The sequence below is a fragment of the Tetrahymena thermophila genome (genome assembly GCF_000189635.1).
Source record: "Tetrahymena thermophila SB210 genomic scaffold scf_8254194, whole genome shotgun sequence".
NCBI classification, from domain to species: domain Eukaryota; phylum Ciliophora; class Oligohymenophorea; order Hymenostomatida; family Tetrahymenidae; genus Tetrahymena; species Tetrahymena thermophila.
Window position 1 is genome coordinate 88537 of NW_002476088.1, and position 18030 is coordinate 106566.

At 23.3% G+C, this 18030-nt stretch overlaps 6 protein-coding genes across 6 annotated transcripts; 2 read left to right on the forward strand and 4 right to left on the reverse strand. All coding sequences in view use genetic code 6, as the record gives it.

Moving 5' to 3' along the window:
* Positions 1 to 2705: 2705 nt before the first annotated feature.
* TTHERM_01020780 (zinc finger, C3HC4 type (RING finger) protein) lies at positions 2706 to 5081 on the forward strand (the record flags this gene model as incomplete). The annotated part of the gene is made up of 1 exon (XM_001025555.2): positions 2706 to 5081. Exon 1 carries the CDS (start codon positions 2769 to 2771, stop codon positions 5079 to 5081), a length of 2313 nt encoding a protein of 770 aa, XP_001025555.1. The 5' UTR covers positions 2706 to 2768.
* A 991-nt stretch (positions 5082 to 6072) lies between these two features.
* TTHERM_001020799 (transmembrane protein, putative) lies at positions 6073 to 6714 on the forward strand (the record flags this gene model as incomplete). The annotated part of the gene is made up of 2 exons (XM_012800460.1): positions 6073 to 6196; positions 6317 to 6714. The coding sequence occupies 2 exons, from the start codon at positions 6073 to 6075 to the stop codon at positions 6712 to 6714; spliced, it is 522 nt and encodes a 173-aa protein (XP_012655914.1).
* On the reverse strand, positions 6466 to 11085 carry TTHERM_01020800 (hypothetical protein). Its single transcript, XM_001025557.2, has 6 exons — positions 10986 to 11085; positions 10477 to 10852; positions 9756 to 10250; positions 8176 to 9691; positions 7666 to 8119; positions 6466 to 7601 (listed from the first exon to the last, which is right to left on the reverse strand). Exons 3-6 carry the CDS (start codon positions 9994 to 9996, stop codon positions 7428 to 7430), a joined length of 2385 nt encoding a protein of 794 aa, XP_001025557.2. The 5' UTR covers positions 9997 to 10250; positions 10477 to 10852; positions 10986 to 11085; the 3' UTR covers positions 6466 to 7427.
* A 1327-nt stretch (positions 11086 to 12412) lies between these two features.
* On the reverse strand, positions 12413 to 14269 carry TTHERM_01020810 (zinc finger protein; the record flags this gene model as incomplete). The annotated part of the gene is made up of 1 exon (XM_001025558.2): positions 12413 to 14269. One exon carries the CDS (start codon positions 14267 to 14269, stop codon positions 12413 to 12415), a length of 1857 nt encoding a protein of 618 aa, XP_001025558.2.
* A 480-nt stretch (positions 14270 to 14749) lies between these two features.
* Positions 14750 to 15834, reverse strand: TTHERM_001020819 (hypothetical protein; the record flags this gene model as incomplete). Its single annotated transcript, XM_012800461.1, has 2 exons — positions 14750 to 14807; positions 14960 to 15834. 2 exons carry the CDS (start codon positions 15832 to 15834, stop codon positions 14750 to 14752), a joined length of 933 nt encoding a protein of 310 aa, XP_012655915.1.
* A 530-nt stretch (positions 15835 to 16364) lies between these two features.
* Positions 16365 to 17929, reverse strand: TTHERM_01020820 (CAMP-dependent kinase catalytic subunit; the record flags this gene model as incomplete). Its single annotated transcript, XM_001025559.2, has 5 exons — positions 16365 to 16562; positions 16628 to 16781; positions 16847 to 17239; positions 17395 to 17569; positions 17683 to 17929. 5 exons carry the CDS (start codon positions 17927 to 17929, stop codon positions 16365 to 16367), a joined length of 1167 nt encoding a protein of 388 aa, XP_001025559.2.
* Positions 17930 to 18030: the final 101 nt, after the last annotated feature.

Genomic DNA, 18030 nt, shown 5'->3' on the forward strand with positions numbered 1-18030 from the left:
ATATTGATATAATAATTTTATATTTAATGAGTGACGTCTGTTACAATTAGAGATGAGTTATATAAGAATTTTTTGGAATTTTTATTTCTTTTGCATTTATTTTAACTGAATTGGATTATAAATAACAAAAAATTATCATTTTCTTAAAAAAAATAACCACCTATAATAAAAAGTAATTTTAAAATAAAAAACTAAACTTATTCATTTGTGGAAAGAAAATAATAATTGGAAATAGCAAAAGCTATTTTATAACTTAAACAGCACAATTGATAATAAAAATTTGTAAATTAGTCTATGTAAGTTAATAAATATTTATGTTATGAGAGATAAAATTAAGTATATCAAATAAATAAATGAACATTGAGTAGTACATAATTTAAATAAATGTCAAAATAAGATCTAAAAACCTAAAATTAGAATTAAATATAATTTTGCTTCTATTTTACAATTTTGTTCATTTTATGAGATATTTAATTAATTTATGTTATTTAAAATTCAAAATAATTTGGAAAATTAATTTATTATTAAAATTATTGCTCTAAAATTTCTATTCTTTCTTCGTTGAGTTTAAACAAAATGTAAATTGCAAAATTTACTAGAAAAAGTGAAATTATACTAAGATCAGGTGATTACAATTTAATTATTATACAGTCATAGAAATTTTCTAATTTATAGTTTATATTATTTAGAAAATTGGCTTTTCCTCAATTTAATAACAATAATAAAGCCAAATAATAAAGAATGTTTAGTTGAAAAGCAATTTCCATATATTTTGTATGTAAATTGAAAAAAAGTATAAAATTAAAAAAAATACACTTCTCGAATATGATATGATGTGTAAAATAGGAAATTAATTAATTTGATTTTTTTGTTTAATTTTAAAGGGAGATTTAATAGTTCTATTAAAAAAATTTATTATTTTGTTATATTTGACAATAATAAAATTCTTTCTTTTTGCTAAAGATTTGTTTGAATAACCAATCAATATTTTATCAAGTTGAAATAAAAATATTTAAGAATACTACTATTTATTTTGCTAAGATAAAATTAATATTATTAATTAAGCAATTTGTAATTTATATGAATGATAATAATTTATCTTATCAAATTTACTTTTGATTACTTACTGTATTCTACTCACTTTTTATTTTTGACAAGTTAAGTTGGTGGGGTTTGCCTTTAGTTATGCAATTACTCTGTAACATAATTTATTTGTTTATTTTGACAATATGATTATACTATTCAATATAAATTTCAAATACCATATTTATTTCCTTTCTTCCTGATAAAATTTTTTTCCCCAAATTGTAGTAATGACTTGTTGCTAAAAGCCATATGTTGAACTTACGGCTCATATAAAAGTTAAGAATAAAAAATAAATAATAAAAAATCATTTAAATTTATTTAAATATAGTAACTTTGTTTACTTTTTTAATCACTAGCACATATGGAAAAAATAAGAAAGAAAGTTGTTTTAAAAATACATTTAATAAAGGGATATCTTACATATTTTTAATTAATAGACTGGTATTTTATTGATTTTTTTTGGGGTTATTACAATAATAAAGATTACAAAGAGGATTATAAAATCTAATCATTATTTTGTTAGGTTAACACTATTTAAATTTTTAATAAATAAATAGCTAGTTTACTTGAATTAAAAACGATGAAGGTAAATTAAATAAATGACTAGCAAGCTAGCTAAATTACATAATCAATTAAAATAGATAGAAACAATAAGCTGTATTTGATTATTGCTCAATTCTCCTGATTCTCTTATATTTTAAACCTTTAATATAGCAACAGGAAGAAATTAATCAATCATAGTGTAATTTAAAAAAAAAGAAAAATACAAATAATATCTATAGATATATTATGAAAGAGGTAGCTTCTTAATAGAGCTATTTAATTGAAAGATTCAAGTAAAACTTTAAAAGAATTAATTAATTTAGTGTTTGAAATGCTAATAACGAATTAATCAGAACAGACGAAAGAGACTATCTAAAATCCACAAAATTTAAAAAAAATATTAATTAATTTTTTTGCACGCAATTAGTATCATTAGGTTGATTACTTTCAATTAAAAATATACTAATTACAGTTTTCATTAATAAAAATATGCACACTATTCTGATAATACATACATATTTTGCATTATAATCTTATGCTTCTTTTATATTTTAATTTCAGGGTTATCATATTGAAACTGAAAGTCCATTTTTAAATATAAAATATGTTTTTAAACAAAATTTAAAAATCGTCAATCGGTTTGTTTAAAGAATAAATAAATATTTTCATCAACTTTTAAATTTACAGTGAATAAAATAATCTATATTTTTTTTTAGTAGTTAAATTTATCATTAGTTCGCAATCATTAAATTATTCATCTAAAATTATATTTGGAGGTTTTGAATTTAAGCTTCTATTTTACGTTGGCTTAACTCAATCAGTCCCTTGTTTTTAAATTAATAAAAAATAAAGTTAAGGCAATTTGACTAAAGAACTTATCTCAACTGATTTATTTAGAGAAGTGAATTAGTCTTTATCAAATTTTGTTTGTTTCTAATAATTCATTTACAAAAACTAAAAGAAAATCTTTTTTATTTATCATGTTTTAATTTTTTTTTCATTGTTCCAATTAATAATATAAATCCTTTTTCGAATGTCTGGCTGGATTTTATAAAAGCAGATTCGCTTCAAAACCCATAAATCAAAAACTTAAACAATAAACAAAAAAATAAAAAATTAAGAAACAATAACAAATAAGCATGGGTTCATATAATAAAATCATAACAATATATTATTTTATTACTTATGCTCTTTTAATGTAACTTGGTTATGGAGATAGTGGAAATCCCTCCCTAACACTTTAAGACAATGACAGTATTTAATAAATTCAATGTTAAACATCTATAAGTTAACCTTGTCTAGTTACTTTCACTCCATCTTCTGATTTTCATGGAGCTGTAGAGTTGAATTTTTAAACGATAGCGGAAAGCTTAGGAACAAGTACATCTACTTATTCATAATAAATCTAATTGCAATATTGCATGAATAATAGCAGTGTTTGTGATTTTGGAGCATTTTAAATGGGATTGCGTAGTTAATCAATTCAAGGAGTCTTCTCATAAAATACATAATATACCTTTATTTTATAGGCTTAATCAAATGATCCTCTGAATTTGGTTTTCAATTTTTCTATCTCAAAAGGATAGAGATGCATAAGTAACAACTGTAGTGGTAATGGAGCTTGTATAGTTTCTAATAAAGTCAAGCAATGCTCTTGCAATTAAGGATATGGAGCCAAAAATTGCTAAGCTTAAGTGTAAACTATTGCACCAAATGTATTTTTGGATATAAATGTTTCAGGTTCTTCATAGAAAATAATTTAATTTACATCAAGCAACCCAATTTAATAAGCTCTTTTAAACAATTAATATAATTTAATTATCCAAAATTAAAATAATTAAAGATTTAATATTTACATTCTAGACGGAAATTCTCAAACAAGCAGCGGAATATTTAGTTAAGAATACAGTTCTAATTCTAATGATTCTCTAAATTTAAACTAAATTTTCTCTTCATCCAATACTTTATAAAATTTTTTACTTATCTTAATAATTAACAATGAATCTAACATCTCTTAGTCAATAAAAGTATAACTCTAAATATAGTAAAGCTCTTAAAACTAATCATCAAGTGATTCCTATTTTATTTATTTCCTTATCGGAATGGTTGGTTTGATTATGCTAATTATTATTTTAGGTTTCATTTATTTCTTATTTAAAAGAAGATTAATTAGAGAGCGTGCTTAAAATAACATCCAAATCCTTGCATAGGCTCTTATATGTCCTTCAGAATCCAAAGAAACTGATAACTCTGAAAAATTTATGAAATTATACAATTAAGCTATTCCCTCTCATAAAATGCAGGCCTCAACTTTAGAAAACTTGATCAAATAGAATAAAGAAAAACATGATTCTAACAACAAGGGAGATGCTCAACTCCCTTATTAATCTGAAGGTGGTAATTCAAACTAAATTATTTGCTCAATTTGCCTTTAGGCTATACAAGAAAACGATAAATACCGTGAAACTATTTGCAAGCATCTTTTTCACTAAGAATGTCTTGATGTATGGATTTAAAAGTAGCGCAACTGCCCTATGTGTCGTTCTAACCATAAAATAATCGATTTGTAAAAATATTTAAAAGAAAACAAGCGTTGTTCTATCACCGAAACTCATCAAATAAATGGTCATGGAGTTGTATTTGAAATGTAAGAAAACACCTCTCCAAATCAGAGAAACTCATCATCTCCTTTTGGTTTCATACCTATTCTTCCCTTTTCCCTTACAAGATAATAGTAAAGTGGTAGTGTCTGCTAAAATATGCAAGAATTAGCATCACCTAAGAAGGCATCTTACTCTCCTCCTAAACCTATTAGACCTTCATTTTAATTATAATAATAATAAATGAACGATTCTTCAAATGTATAAATCACAATACCAGATAATACAAACGACTTAACAAACTTACAATTGCCATAAGCTTCTTTGAATGAAAGCAGCATTAACCAATTTACTTTAAATAATTAGCTTCTGAACAACTCATTAGCTGGTAAAAAATCAAAAGACGAAGAATAAAATAACACATTAACAAAATTAATTGATATTTTGAACAATAATTCTTCAATATTGAACTATATCTCCAAAAATCCATAAAATAACAACAACAATAACTAATAATAATTAAAACCTATTGCTGAAGAAGAATAACAGCATAATTCAGCTTACTCCTCTTACATAAGATAGTCAAATTACAATATTTTTACTGATAACAATTAAGCGAGATAAGAAACTGATCTTGAAAGAGGGAAAGTTGGTACTTAAAATACAATTTAATAGGAGATGACTAGCTAAGCAACAGAAAATTATTATCATCGCTAATCTATTGCTTCAAGCAAAAAGCTGAATTACAATTTTCAAATTTAACCACAAGTTTAGGCCTAGTTCATGAAAGCTTAGATATTTACTTCTCAATTGAACAATAGCAATTTATATAAAAATAGAGTTATTTTATGAAAGGCTTTAGAGAAAAATTTGTAATTGAATAATCAATTTTCGCTTCAATCCCCTCCACTAAAATAAACGAATCAATAAATAAATAAATAGCATGCGCATAAAAGTGCTAATCAAATTGTTTGATGTAAATTTACAAAAAGCAACCTCAAACATAAATCAATTATAATAAAAAATTCCATAACATTTAATTTACACCTCAAACCCAATTAAATCTAATAATCATATAAAAGATAAATTAATAAGGTCTTTTTTGAAACATATTTTCCTTCTCTATCTATCACTCTCTCTCTCTCTCTTTCTCACTACTATATTCACTTCACTCCTAAATTAATTACTTCTATACATAACTATATATTTATATTTCAATTATTTATTTTACTGTAACTTCCAAATTTTATTTATTCATATAGCCGATAAATTTTAATTCCATAATTTTATTAATAATCATACTACATATATTTGATTAAATTTTTGCTTTTTATTTTTAATTTAAAGTTTTTGTTGTATTTATTTATTAATAATTACACTTACTAAAATTTTTGCTAAAAAGTATTTTATTATTCTTTTTAATTTACATTGAGAGCGAATAATATACATCACAAGTTTATACTAATTTTTAATTTAATGACATCAAAATATAGGACTAGTAAATTTAAATATCAACTTAAATCACTAATTATCCTATAAATGTAAATTTTATAAATTCAACTGCCTACAAATTCCTAGTAAAATTACTATTTTTTTTGTCATTATCTATTACTTCTTTCAAAGAAAATTAATAAAAAAGAAAATTGTGATTCATCTCAATATTTTTCATACATACAATATTTATCACTTACTTTTTTATTTTGTTTTATGAGATCTTTTAGGATATTGATAACACTTCTATTATTTTGTTTCATAGTTCAAGCATAAAATAAAAATAAAAACGAATTCGAAAGGTTTTACAAAGAAAGGTAGAGGATATGTTAGGATATAAACACTCCTCCATATGGGTGTAAAGGAATACCTTTTGATTTTAGTTTAAATTGTATTAATAGATGTATTTCTAATAAATGCTATAATGATTATTATGGTTAAAATCCACTTCTACCCGGTGAATAAGATTCTAAAAGGTAAACAAAACAACTCATCTATTTCTGTTTAAAAATTTATAAATGTTTACATTTCATGAAACTCTTATTTATACGTAATAAATACATACTTAATGTACTTATAATACTTTTTATTCATAGAGAAAGGGATTTTAAAATATGCGTAAGATCTCTACATACATACTGCAGAAACAAATTAAAGGGTGATGAAAATTATATATGTATATATTGAAATTAGCTAGAAAAATAAATAAATAAATAAAATATTTAAATGCAAGCTATACTTTGAGACCCATTTTATATTTGCATAATAAGATATATTGATTGAGCTATAAATTAGTAATTTATTTAGAATAATCTATAAATAAACAATAAAGTAACATGTATATAAATCAAAAAATAAAATTATTATTTTTGGATATCCTTCAATTTTTATTCTTTTCGTTATTTTTGTATGGATTTTGAAATTCTTACAATATATTTAAACCCTTTTTACCAACGAAATAAGTTGTAGTGAGCATAAAAAGTGCTAAAGATGACATTACAACATAGTCTTTGAGGCCTCGATTTTTCTTACTTTCAGCATCTATTTTTCTAATTTTTTCCTTTTGCTCCCTACACATTTTCTCATATGGATCTTCCTTCTTATCAGAAAAATTATATTTACTTATTTAATAAAATGCAGGTTGGGCTCTTAGAGACTAACAACGATTTAAAACAATCTTTTAAATATTCATTTTTGATATAAATTTTTATGTTTAACACTTTTAATCATATACTAAAATATTAAAAAGAAAATTATTGAATATGTACTTATCCTAAATTTAAAGGAATAAAACTTATGAGGCAAGTAAACCAAACATGTAAATCAAACATGTATTAAGGTTCAAAGTGACTTGAAAATATTTTATATTATATTTTTCTGAATTTTAATCATTTTGATTGAGATAATTTTGATACTAAAAATATTTTTTGCAGAATAAAGATATTCAAAATTAAAGAAAAAATAGTGAATTTATAAATCATTAATTTTTTCCTTATTTTTGAATAAGATTAAATATAAATTAATTTTAAAATATTATAAATAAAGCAGTTTATTAATTTATGAAGTTTGAAGGTGAAATTTTTTATTTTATTATTTTTTTCAATCATTATTCTAGTTTAAATGCTTTATCTTCACTAGAAACTAACTTATTTTTGTTTTAATTTCATTTTAAATTTCTAAATTTCAGTAAGATAGGTAAATAATTTTTCATTTTTCATTGTTGTATTTGCTTTCTATTTCAAAAGGAGAAGGCTAGTATGATGATAGATTATTTGGCAGTATATTATTAATTTTCTGATTATCAATAGATTTAAACCTTCTTCCTTTAAATTTAGTTATTTATGGCTCCTCTGTATTTGTTTATTTTTTTTACTTTTAAAACTATTTATAATTAAAATAATAAATTAATTATCTTGATTTTTTATAAGTATTTAATCAAACTTACATCTAATTCTATCCTGTTTACTGAGTGATCGTTTTCTTTTTCGATTTATATAACTGGCAGTACTTTTGGGGGAGAAATATTTCTCCTTGAGTTTAATTATGAGTTAACTCCTGATGAAAATATCTGCAAGTTTAAATCGTTTACATTTTTAGGAGTTTAATGAGCACTCTTGCTTGCTTCTTTGGATTTATATTACTTTTACTACTGTTATTGATTTTATTACTACGAAGCTTTGTCTTTAAGCATTTATTTACTTGCCTACTGTTTTTCATTTTGTTATTGTGCTTGGAAAAAGCTAAAATTTTTATCTTAAAAGCTGTTTTCTGAGCTCTTTGTTTGTTTTTCGATAGGTTAATTTTTTTTATCATTTGAATCTATTATTATTTCTTCTTAGAGATACTTTGTATTCAGCACTTCTCCAGCTCTGTTCACAACTTCACTAAGCTTCATGTGCCTAAAAATTTGATAATTAAAATTATTAAAAAAAAGATATTATTTATAAAATTTTACTATTTATCTTTAGTTGTTCTCTCTTTTTAGTCTACTTACTAAAATTAAGCTGTTATTTCTAAACGCTAGTTATTATGACGGCGATCTGATTAAATTTAATTTTAGTTGTATTGCTAAGGTGCTAATTAGTAGTTATGGTGGGGCTAATGAACTGAATAAACATTTCTTTTACGGAAGGAGTTTCTCCTTTATTGGGGAAATGCTGAAAATATTTATTAGGGTTTTGTTTCATCTAAAGTTGTGCTATTATGGGAATTACTGTTTCCTAAGAGATCGTCTGAAATTTATTTGGAGTTTTTCCTTCTCTGTATTAAGTTATTTTATAAATAATTGGCATAGTGCATTGAGCTAGGAAGTGTAGAAGAGTCTAAACCATCTGAAACCTAGCTTAGCATATTCACATTTGGTAAGGTACAATTATCACACATAGATCTTGTTAAAAAAGAGCTACTATCATTTTAATTGAGTATATAATTATTGTTATTATTATTTAAATAGACAGTATTTCCTTACGAAGCTGTTTCGTAAAGTGATAATTTATCATTACAAACTGAAAGTATGTCATTATTTATAGATAATAAGTCAGCATTATTATAACTGTTATTCATAAATTGAATATTTAACGTAGATCCTTTCATACTAAGATTATTGCTATTTTAATTTAAAAAGAGCTTATCCTTGTTGAATATCATAAGTTAATCATCCAAATTATTGAAACTCCCCATTTAGCTATTATACTTTTTATTATCGTTCCCACCTAAAGGTTCTAAATCGATTTGGCTAAGAAGTATATCTCCCTGACTATATAAATGAGTTTCTATTTATTTTTAGCTAAAAGTTGCGTTTTATTCTAATAAAGGTGTTGTTTCAATTTTTTATAATTCGGCTTTACTTTAAAAATTACTATTTGGATTGCTTGAGCTGTTCTGTTTGTTTATTTAATTAGAATTTTATACTAAAGACCCGTTCTTTATTATTTCTTCAACTACTTAAGTAGTTGATGAAGGATGTATATTATTTCTATTAGTATTTATATTACTTATTGCACTAGTTTGTTATTGTTTTTATAGAATGTTTTAATTGTTTCCAATAACCTATGATGTACTACTTATAACATTTAAATTATTATCGTAGTTTCCATTATTTTTATTATTTATATTAGATATTGCCCCATACTTTTTATTTACTAGTGTGCTATTCTTTTAATGAGATTAAGACACTTTTGTTTTGTAGTGGTTAGTATTTAAATCAGACAACTTTATTAAATTATAATTTACAGTTTTTTCTTTTTCTAGGGATACATTTTAAGAATGACTAGGTGGTTGGGATTAATATTAATTGTACACTTTTTATTGCTAAGTAAGATTGTTTATATAATTTTATTCTATGTACTAATTAGTTAATTTTTCTTTGTATGGTTAAATTAAAGGTAAGCCTGCATCACTGTTAAGTCTATTTTCAGCTAAAATATCATTGTTATTGTTTGGCTATGTCATTAGAGTATTTATTGTATTTCCTATAAATAAAATATTTATTTGTTGATTTCATTTTTAAAGTAATCAAAAAAGTTTAATAATTACCTGTGTAACCATTGCTATTTCCTCTAATATACATGATTGGCGAAAAAGATTCTTCCCTGCTTTTTGGTTATATTTAATGACTAAAGGATTAATTAACAGCACTTGTGTTTAATTAATTTTTCTTTCCGTTGATATTTATAGGGGATTTAGGTAGATTAAATTTATCAAAAAGTGGTGATTTCTTTGAAATCTTAGGGTGTTTAAGAAGTATATTATAATTATCAGGTTTCTAAAAATACATGATATTATTAGTAAAGTCTATATTTGCTCTATTAATGCTTCTAGCTCCAGAGTTAGTTGAGGAGCCCGAACCAACAACGTGTATTTAATGATGATATTGGGGCTAATTACTGAGCCCATTTATGTGGTGATTGTATGCTTAAAATTTGTGGTTTTGGTTGTCTTTCTAAAAAGAACATTTGTTTTTTCTTCACTCCCCAAAAGTTGGTGTGTTTAATTGGCTTCTCATTTACTAGAATTTTAACTATTATTATTCTAAATAAAATTTCATAAGTTTAAGTAAAGCTATTTTTAGAAGTAAAGCCCAAGCAATCATTCAAATAAATAAACAAAAAATATCTATCAACTGATATTTTAATAGTAAATGTATATAAAATTAGGTTCTTAATTTTTCTAATTTCTTTTACTACCAAGTATATATATATATATATTTATTAAAGAGGTAGCTCTTACATAGATACAACTAATTATTATATTTTACCTGCAAATGAAGATGAAAAATTATCAGCGCCATTCATATACGCCTCTTTTTAAAAATTTTTGCTATCAACTCTAGCATTCCCACCTTAAATATTGGGAGAAAAATCATTTTCTAAATCAGAATGCTAATTAAGACTGTTTAAAATACTTCCTAATGCACCATTTTAATTGCGCTAACTCACAGTGCGAGTTTCAACTGACTAGGCTCTTTTATTGTACATTTATTTTGGAATATTATCTAATAATTTATTGCCATTACAGCTCTCCACCCTTATTACATTATTTTATTTACTTGCCTATCTATTATTTGAATTTCCTCCTGCAGGAGCTACTCCTGAACTATTTAAATATCCCAAATTCGCATCAGCTAATGATATCTAATTTTATATGATTAAATTTACTAAAAAGCCACATTTAAAAACATGAAAAAATATGATCCAACTCTTTGCTTTGAGTATTATATATCATTTTAAATAGATACAAATTGTCTAAATTAAGAATTACTCATACCTAAACATTCAGACTGTCTTCAAAGTAATTCATTTGATAACTTAAATATTCTTTCCTGATTATAAAAATAGTAATTTAATTAATAATTTCTTTTGTTTACAAATATAAAAGGATTTATTTGGTAATTCTTTATCTATTTTGTTAAGACTTTTGTATTTTTAATAATATAGGAAAGTCAATCAAAAACCAAGATTTTAGTCATATTTAACAACCAAAATACTGCATAGTTGTTTGTTTGCGTATTTTTTCTTAATTTTTTTAAAAAGACTACATCCACAACAATTTTTATAAACAGAAAGTACTATTTACATATATTTCTTTATATTTCTAGCCATCTAAAATTTTTATTAATCCTTCACTCATCAATTACTATTTGTTTATACTATTCTTATCTATCAAATATTAAATTATATTTTTAATTTTATTACTCCAATATTAGTACCACAAATATTAATTTGGAATTATTATATTCAACCATTTTCTTCAATTTGTAAGCTTAAATATTTCTACAAAAGCAAATTAGCAAAAAAATAGATCCTAAATGAACAAAAAGGACATAAATTTTATTAATCAATGTTTTTAACAGAAAATTTCTTACATTTAACTCTTCAAATAAAAGTATTTAATTGATTTAAATAATTTGAATTAATTATTTATTAAAAATTATTTTTATAAAGAATACTAACTAAATGATAGCTTTAAAAATGAGATGATTTTCAATATAAAAGGAAATATGTTTGTCTATGAATTAGAATAAAACTAATTCAATTTACACATCCATCAAAGATCAAAGCTTAACTAATTAAAATGGTTCTATGAAAAATAATAAAACAATAACGAGTAAATTAAAATTTTCCTCAATAAAAGGATTAAAATTAAAAAGATAAAATTTTTTTAGAAATTATATAGATCCTTCTTTATTCTCTTTTTCAATACCAAATCAAATTTAATAGCTCCTCATTTTTTATTTTATAAAAATAATTATTATAAACCAAATACTCTTCTTTTCTACATAATAAGCAATACGCTAACATAAATATAAAATAAATATATTATTTAATTATTTGATAATATAGTCTAATATTAATTTAGAATTCTTCTTATCTTCTTCATTCTTCTTAAATTGTTTTCATTTGATTCTTTTATTGTAAATCAAATTTTTAAAAAGAAAAAATGAAAAAAATAGTTACTGTTGTTATAGGAGATATATATATATTTAGATATTTTCATAATTTTATAAAGATTTCAAAGAATAATAAAAAATTAATTAATTTTACAAGATTTTTACAACTATAAAAAAAATTAACCTCAAAATAAATTAATTTATATATTTAAAATTATTATAATAAATTCATTTGCTTGGAAAAATTTTTAGTTAATTAATTAAATAATCATTATTAATTTATTAAAAAATTATTTGTTTTTTTTCATTACTTGTCTTTTTTGTTATTAGTAACTGATAAATCTTTCATTTCTATTAATGTACTTTGAGGCTACTTTTATAGACCTTAATTCAATGTTTTACTAATAGATTTTTTTTCATTTTTAGGTTAGAGATTTTCTAATCTTGAATTAATCTAAGATTTTATCTCTTAAGTTATTCCACTAAAGGAGATTTTTAATTGAGTATTTTACTCAAATTAAAATTAATCTGTTTGATTATATTAATTCTAGATTTCGTACTAGTCTTTATGCATAGGGTTATCTTTAATTGCAAAAGATACATCAAACTGTCCTTTGAGTTCTTATTAATGTTTTTCTTCTTCCTCCTCTTCTTTAATCTATTCCAGAATATTAATATTTTGTAAGTCTTCAGGATTTATATTTTTACTATTTTCATCTTCTTAAGTGTAAATTTGGCATTTTTAAACATCTTCATCTATTATTATACTTTATTCCATTTAACTATCTTGTAATCTTTCAGATACAATAGAAGTGTTTGAGTTATTTATTGATTAAATTAAAGGAGAAATGCCAATTGTATTATTTTTTTTCCTAGGGGATTATGAGTCTTTTTTATTTAAAACTACAGCTTAGTAATTATGCAAATTAAAATTTTCAACTTAGTCTTCTCCTTATTATGAAGAACTCTTTTATTTAAGCTTTTACAGGGGCGATAAAGATTTCTTTTTAATAGGTGAGTCCAATTACTAGAAACTATACTTCTTTTTTTTACTCAATGATTTATTAGAAACAATATTCATATTACTTAATTTCTTCAAAGGAATATTTATTTCCATTTCCTTCTCTTTTTAATTTAAATTAAGATCTACTTACAATCCATTTACATTTTTATTTAATTTTTATTCACTTTGATCAGTTTTATTTTAAATATGACCTGAGCTTTTTCTATTATTTTAATTTAATTCTTTTTTATCTTCATTATTTATTTATTACTATGGTTGGTTTTATGATTTTTATTCATTTTATTAATCATTTTAAGTTATTTAATTTCCTTAAACTTCACTTTTTTGTTAACTATGCATCTAAAGATTTTATATCAATCTCTTTGTTCGTTCAATTACTTTGTTTTCTAATAGGTTTTTAATTTGGTTTAATTCTTGTTGAGATAGTTTTTATCTACAATGAGGACATGTTTTATCTTTTTTAAGCCAATCTTTGATACATTAGTCATGAAAAAAGTGATTACAGTAGGTTAAAATTCTTAAATTCTTTTTTTATTGTTTTATTTATTATTTTTCTTATCCTTCTTAGGAATTTATTTATTGTTAATTTTAGTTCTATTTTTTTTCTTTTTCTTATTATTAATCTTCTTGTTCATCCTTTTCTTCGTCAAAATCACAGTAACATATTGAACATTCTTTATTTATATCTTCAGCTTTTATGTTAGGATTTTCTTGTTTTAAGTAATCTTGTATTTATTGTAGTGTCATTAAAGGAAAGCACTTATCAAAATCTTAAAAATATTTTTTATCATCTTTTTAAACTGCCTAAGGCAAATTCATCAGTACACTTTGAGCTAATAATGCCATAGGATTTTAATTTAGCAAGGATTATAAAAGTTGTTAATCAATATTTGAAGAAGGGTTATTTTGCTAAAGTTCTTATCTGTTTCTCGAAAGCTGTTGTTACAATCTTCGTTTTTAGAGTTAGCGCTTTCTCCTAGCACACAGAATTACTATAACAAGCAAAATAATCAAAATTGCTACACTAACTGATGTAGCTATAATAAATGAATTCCCACTATATTATGGCTAATTTTGAGTTTGTTATACCATTATATTTATTTGCCCTTAAATAGTATTAAAGTAAGCGGGCTGCATTTACAGATTTCTATAATAATCACTGCTTTTTGGTATTTAAGAGAGAAACTTATTATCAATAGTACCAGATTAAACTAACGAAGACTAATAATTTTAGCTTGCTCTACATCCAATAAGTATTCTTAATTACTAAAGATTGTATGTTGAATAAATGTTTTGTATATCACTGCCTTTTATAGTTATTTACTATTATGCTTCAGTACCTTATCCTTATATCTAAATAATTTTGTAATAATTTTATGAATCTGGGAGATATTTGAGAATACTTGGTATCTCAAAATCTAAGTAGCAAGAAATAGTATTAGTATTAAAATTGCTCTAGTACAAAGAAAATTACAAATCATTAACTTAAGCTACATAAAAAGCAAAATATGTGTAGCTATAATAGCTTAGTGATATGCTGTACTGATTATATGTATCTAAAATATTAATTAGTTGGATTTGTTTGCTGCAATCAATATCAGCGAAATTGTTTAGGCATCAGCAGCTCCCATTTGATGTATCACACTGACCTTGCTAGAGTTATTAGAAGCACATACTTTTTTTAAACAAAATTAATAAATGAATAAATTTTTTAGATTAAATTATCAACATAGATGGCAAGGTAAGATAAGAAAATTATTTATTTTAACTTTTTAAAAAGTTATTTCTTATTCTTATGTAAAACTATTTTAAGAAATAAAAAATTACTTTTGGCAATTATATTTATATGGAGCGTATTCTTAGTAGCTTTTTAAAGTGACGCTTGCGTTTGCAGGTAAAGCAGGCAAATAAAAAGCAAAGTTTAAAAAATTAATTCCTAAGTTTATCATACCACTGTAGGCATTTTAAACTTAATTCAAATTTATTAAAAATTTACAAGATTATTATGAATTTTTTTTATTGTTAAAACTAATATGGTCTACTAAAGTATTTACTGGCTGATATCCATTCTATATAACTTTAAGAAAAGGACTATTTTAATTTAGTGATAATGCACAAATAGCTGAATAATCATCTAAATTAGTAGTAGGTATAGTTGTTGGTAATTAGGTAATATTATATAGAAATTCAATATATACTCCTTATACTTTACTAAAATCTATTGCTTATCTAAAAAATAAATTATCAGATGCACTTAACGTTTAACCTATTGTAGGAAAATTTTGATAACTCTAATTTGGCCTCAAATCTTTGTATTATACATTTTAATTTTGATAGAAGAATATCTACTAGTTAAAAATCCCCTATGAATAAACAGAGGAAATCAGTAACGCGAGTATTAAACATTATTAGAGTTATTTTGCATATTACTTCCTTTTAAAAAAGGCAAAATCTACAAAAATAAGTTTCATCTATCTTCTTATTTTTAATTTGTAGACAAAAGGTTAGGTATGTTAGGTTATGTTTTTTTTTAATATTATTTACTAAAATTTGTCAACTATCACCAATAGATTTTATATTATTTGATTACTTTATTTCTTATAATTACTTAATATTATACCTAAATATTATATTTACTTAATACAAATTGTATCCTCTATTTATTTTTTGTGGAGAACCAATTTTTCTTAATGATAACTCATTTTACTTTCTTTGTTGACTCCAAATTTTGATGTTTATAAGAGTAAATGAAATAAAATACTCACTTAATAAAAGAATAAAATATTAGATTCTCATTTTTGGTATTTTGAAATTTTTATTTTATTTTATTTTAAATATTTCTCATTATAATTTTTGTAAAGTTGCATTTGTTATTATTATAAATTAGCTAATGACTTTATTGATACTGTGATAAAATAAAATAAATATGTTTATACTTATTTCAATATAGATAGATAAATACTAATTTTTAATTTAGAATTATTTATATTAGCTTGAATAATTTAGGTTTATTTCCCTTTACTTAACTATTTATGAATGTGATTGATTGATTTTTAATTAATTAATTAATTATTTTATTTTTACTATAAAGTTTGTCTTTAATTATTTATTTGGTGAATATCTCTTTCTTATCAAAAAAGCAATAGGGAAGATGATTAATTCCGTTACAATAGCAGTAATTTATTTTATATTCTTTAAAATAGCTAAATTAAAAGCTTTGAATACAATTCTTTCAAAAATCTTCAAAGAGATGTTAGAGGTCTCTTGGTAGGCTTCTTGCTCCTTCTTAAGAATCTGGATACTTTTCAAAGCAAGATGCATCTTATTCATTTCTGAGTTACGGAGTCCAAGGAGCAGGTATATCCTTATTAAATACACTTTCCCAATCTACACCTCTAAACCATTTATGTTTGGAAACACTTTATCCTTTCTACAATAATTTTATAATTTTTATCTTAGTTATTTTTACATGTTTGCAAAAAATAAATAATTTACATCATGAACTCCTAACCTATAGTTAAGATCAGGGTTTAGTAATTTTCTAATTAAATCTTTAGCTTTATTGTCAAAGAAACGAGGGAATTCTATTATACCTGCTATAATCTTTTTATAAATGCCAATAGGTTCATTATCATAAAAGGGAGGATACCTATATATTTTTAAAAAATTGATAGTTAATTGTATTAACTTACAGCAAACTTGTTAATTAATTACCCTGAAAGCATTTCGAATACTAATATACCCAATGCCCACCAATCAACTGATTTTCCATAGCCAACTCTAGAACCTTTTATAATTTCAGGAGCAAGATATTCTGGAGTACCACAAAGAGTAAATGTTCTATCATTATCTAATTTTTTAGCAAATCCAAAGTCAGTTATTTTAATATTGCCTTCCTTGTCAATAAGAAGATTTTCTGGCTTTAAATCTCTATAAACTATATCATGTTAATGCAAATACTGTAAAGCAAGCAAGATTTAGCAGGTATAGAATAAGCCTACATCATTAGAAAATCTGCCTTCTTTTCTTAGTCTGCTAAATAATTCACCTCCTTGAATATACTCAAAAAGCATATATATGTATTTATCATCTTAAAAACTCTATTTCCTATATTAATTAAATATTAAATTTACTTGTTATTAATACTTTATTTATATATTAATTAAACAAAATTTTGATAGAGTGATAGAAAGAATCTGCTGTGAATATTTAATACTCAGCATTAATAAGTTGCTTATATATTAATAATTTTTTTAATTTACATTTATACTATAAAAGGATGCTTCACACTCTATAAAATCTTCTTTTCTGAATTTATGTGCTCAACTTAATTTAATCTTACTATTTCTGTTTTCTTTAGCATTTTTAAAGCAAATATTTCTTTGTTAGTATCCCCTTTAAGTTTTACTTATCTCACTCTACCAAATGTTCCAGTACCTTTTATTAATATCAAAACCATTAATCAACATTTGATCTATATAGATAACTTGATAATTAAACCAAATTAGCATAGAACTTCTTTTAAAGATTATTTAAATAAAGTATTTTACCTAATGTTGCAAATATTTCAAAATCGCTTATCTTCATTGTATCACTCTTAGTCTATATTTTCCCTTATTAATTTAAAGGTATTTCTATAAGATGGTTGAATTCGCTAATTAAGTCATCTTCTACAAAGGGTTCTGACTGCTAAATGTCCCCGTTTCTATTTTACTACTCCTCTCTTTATTTAATCTTAGCTAGCTAAATGAGCTTTATTTGAAACTATTCGAAAAACTATTCCTCACTAATTTACATTATTTTTAATATACTTGGTTATGGTCACTAACTAATTAACTTGCCAATTTGGATTCAATTTAAAATTTTTTAAAGTTTGACTTGATTATCTTGTAACTCTT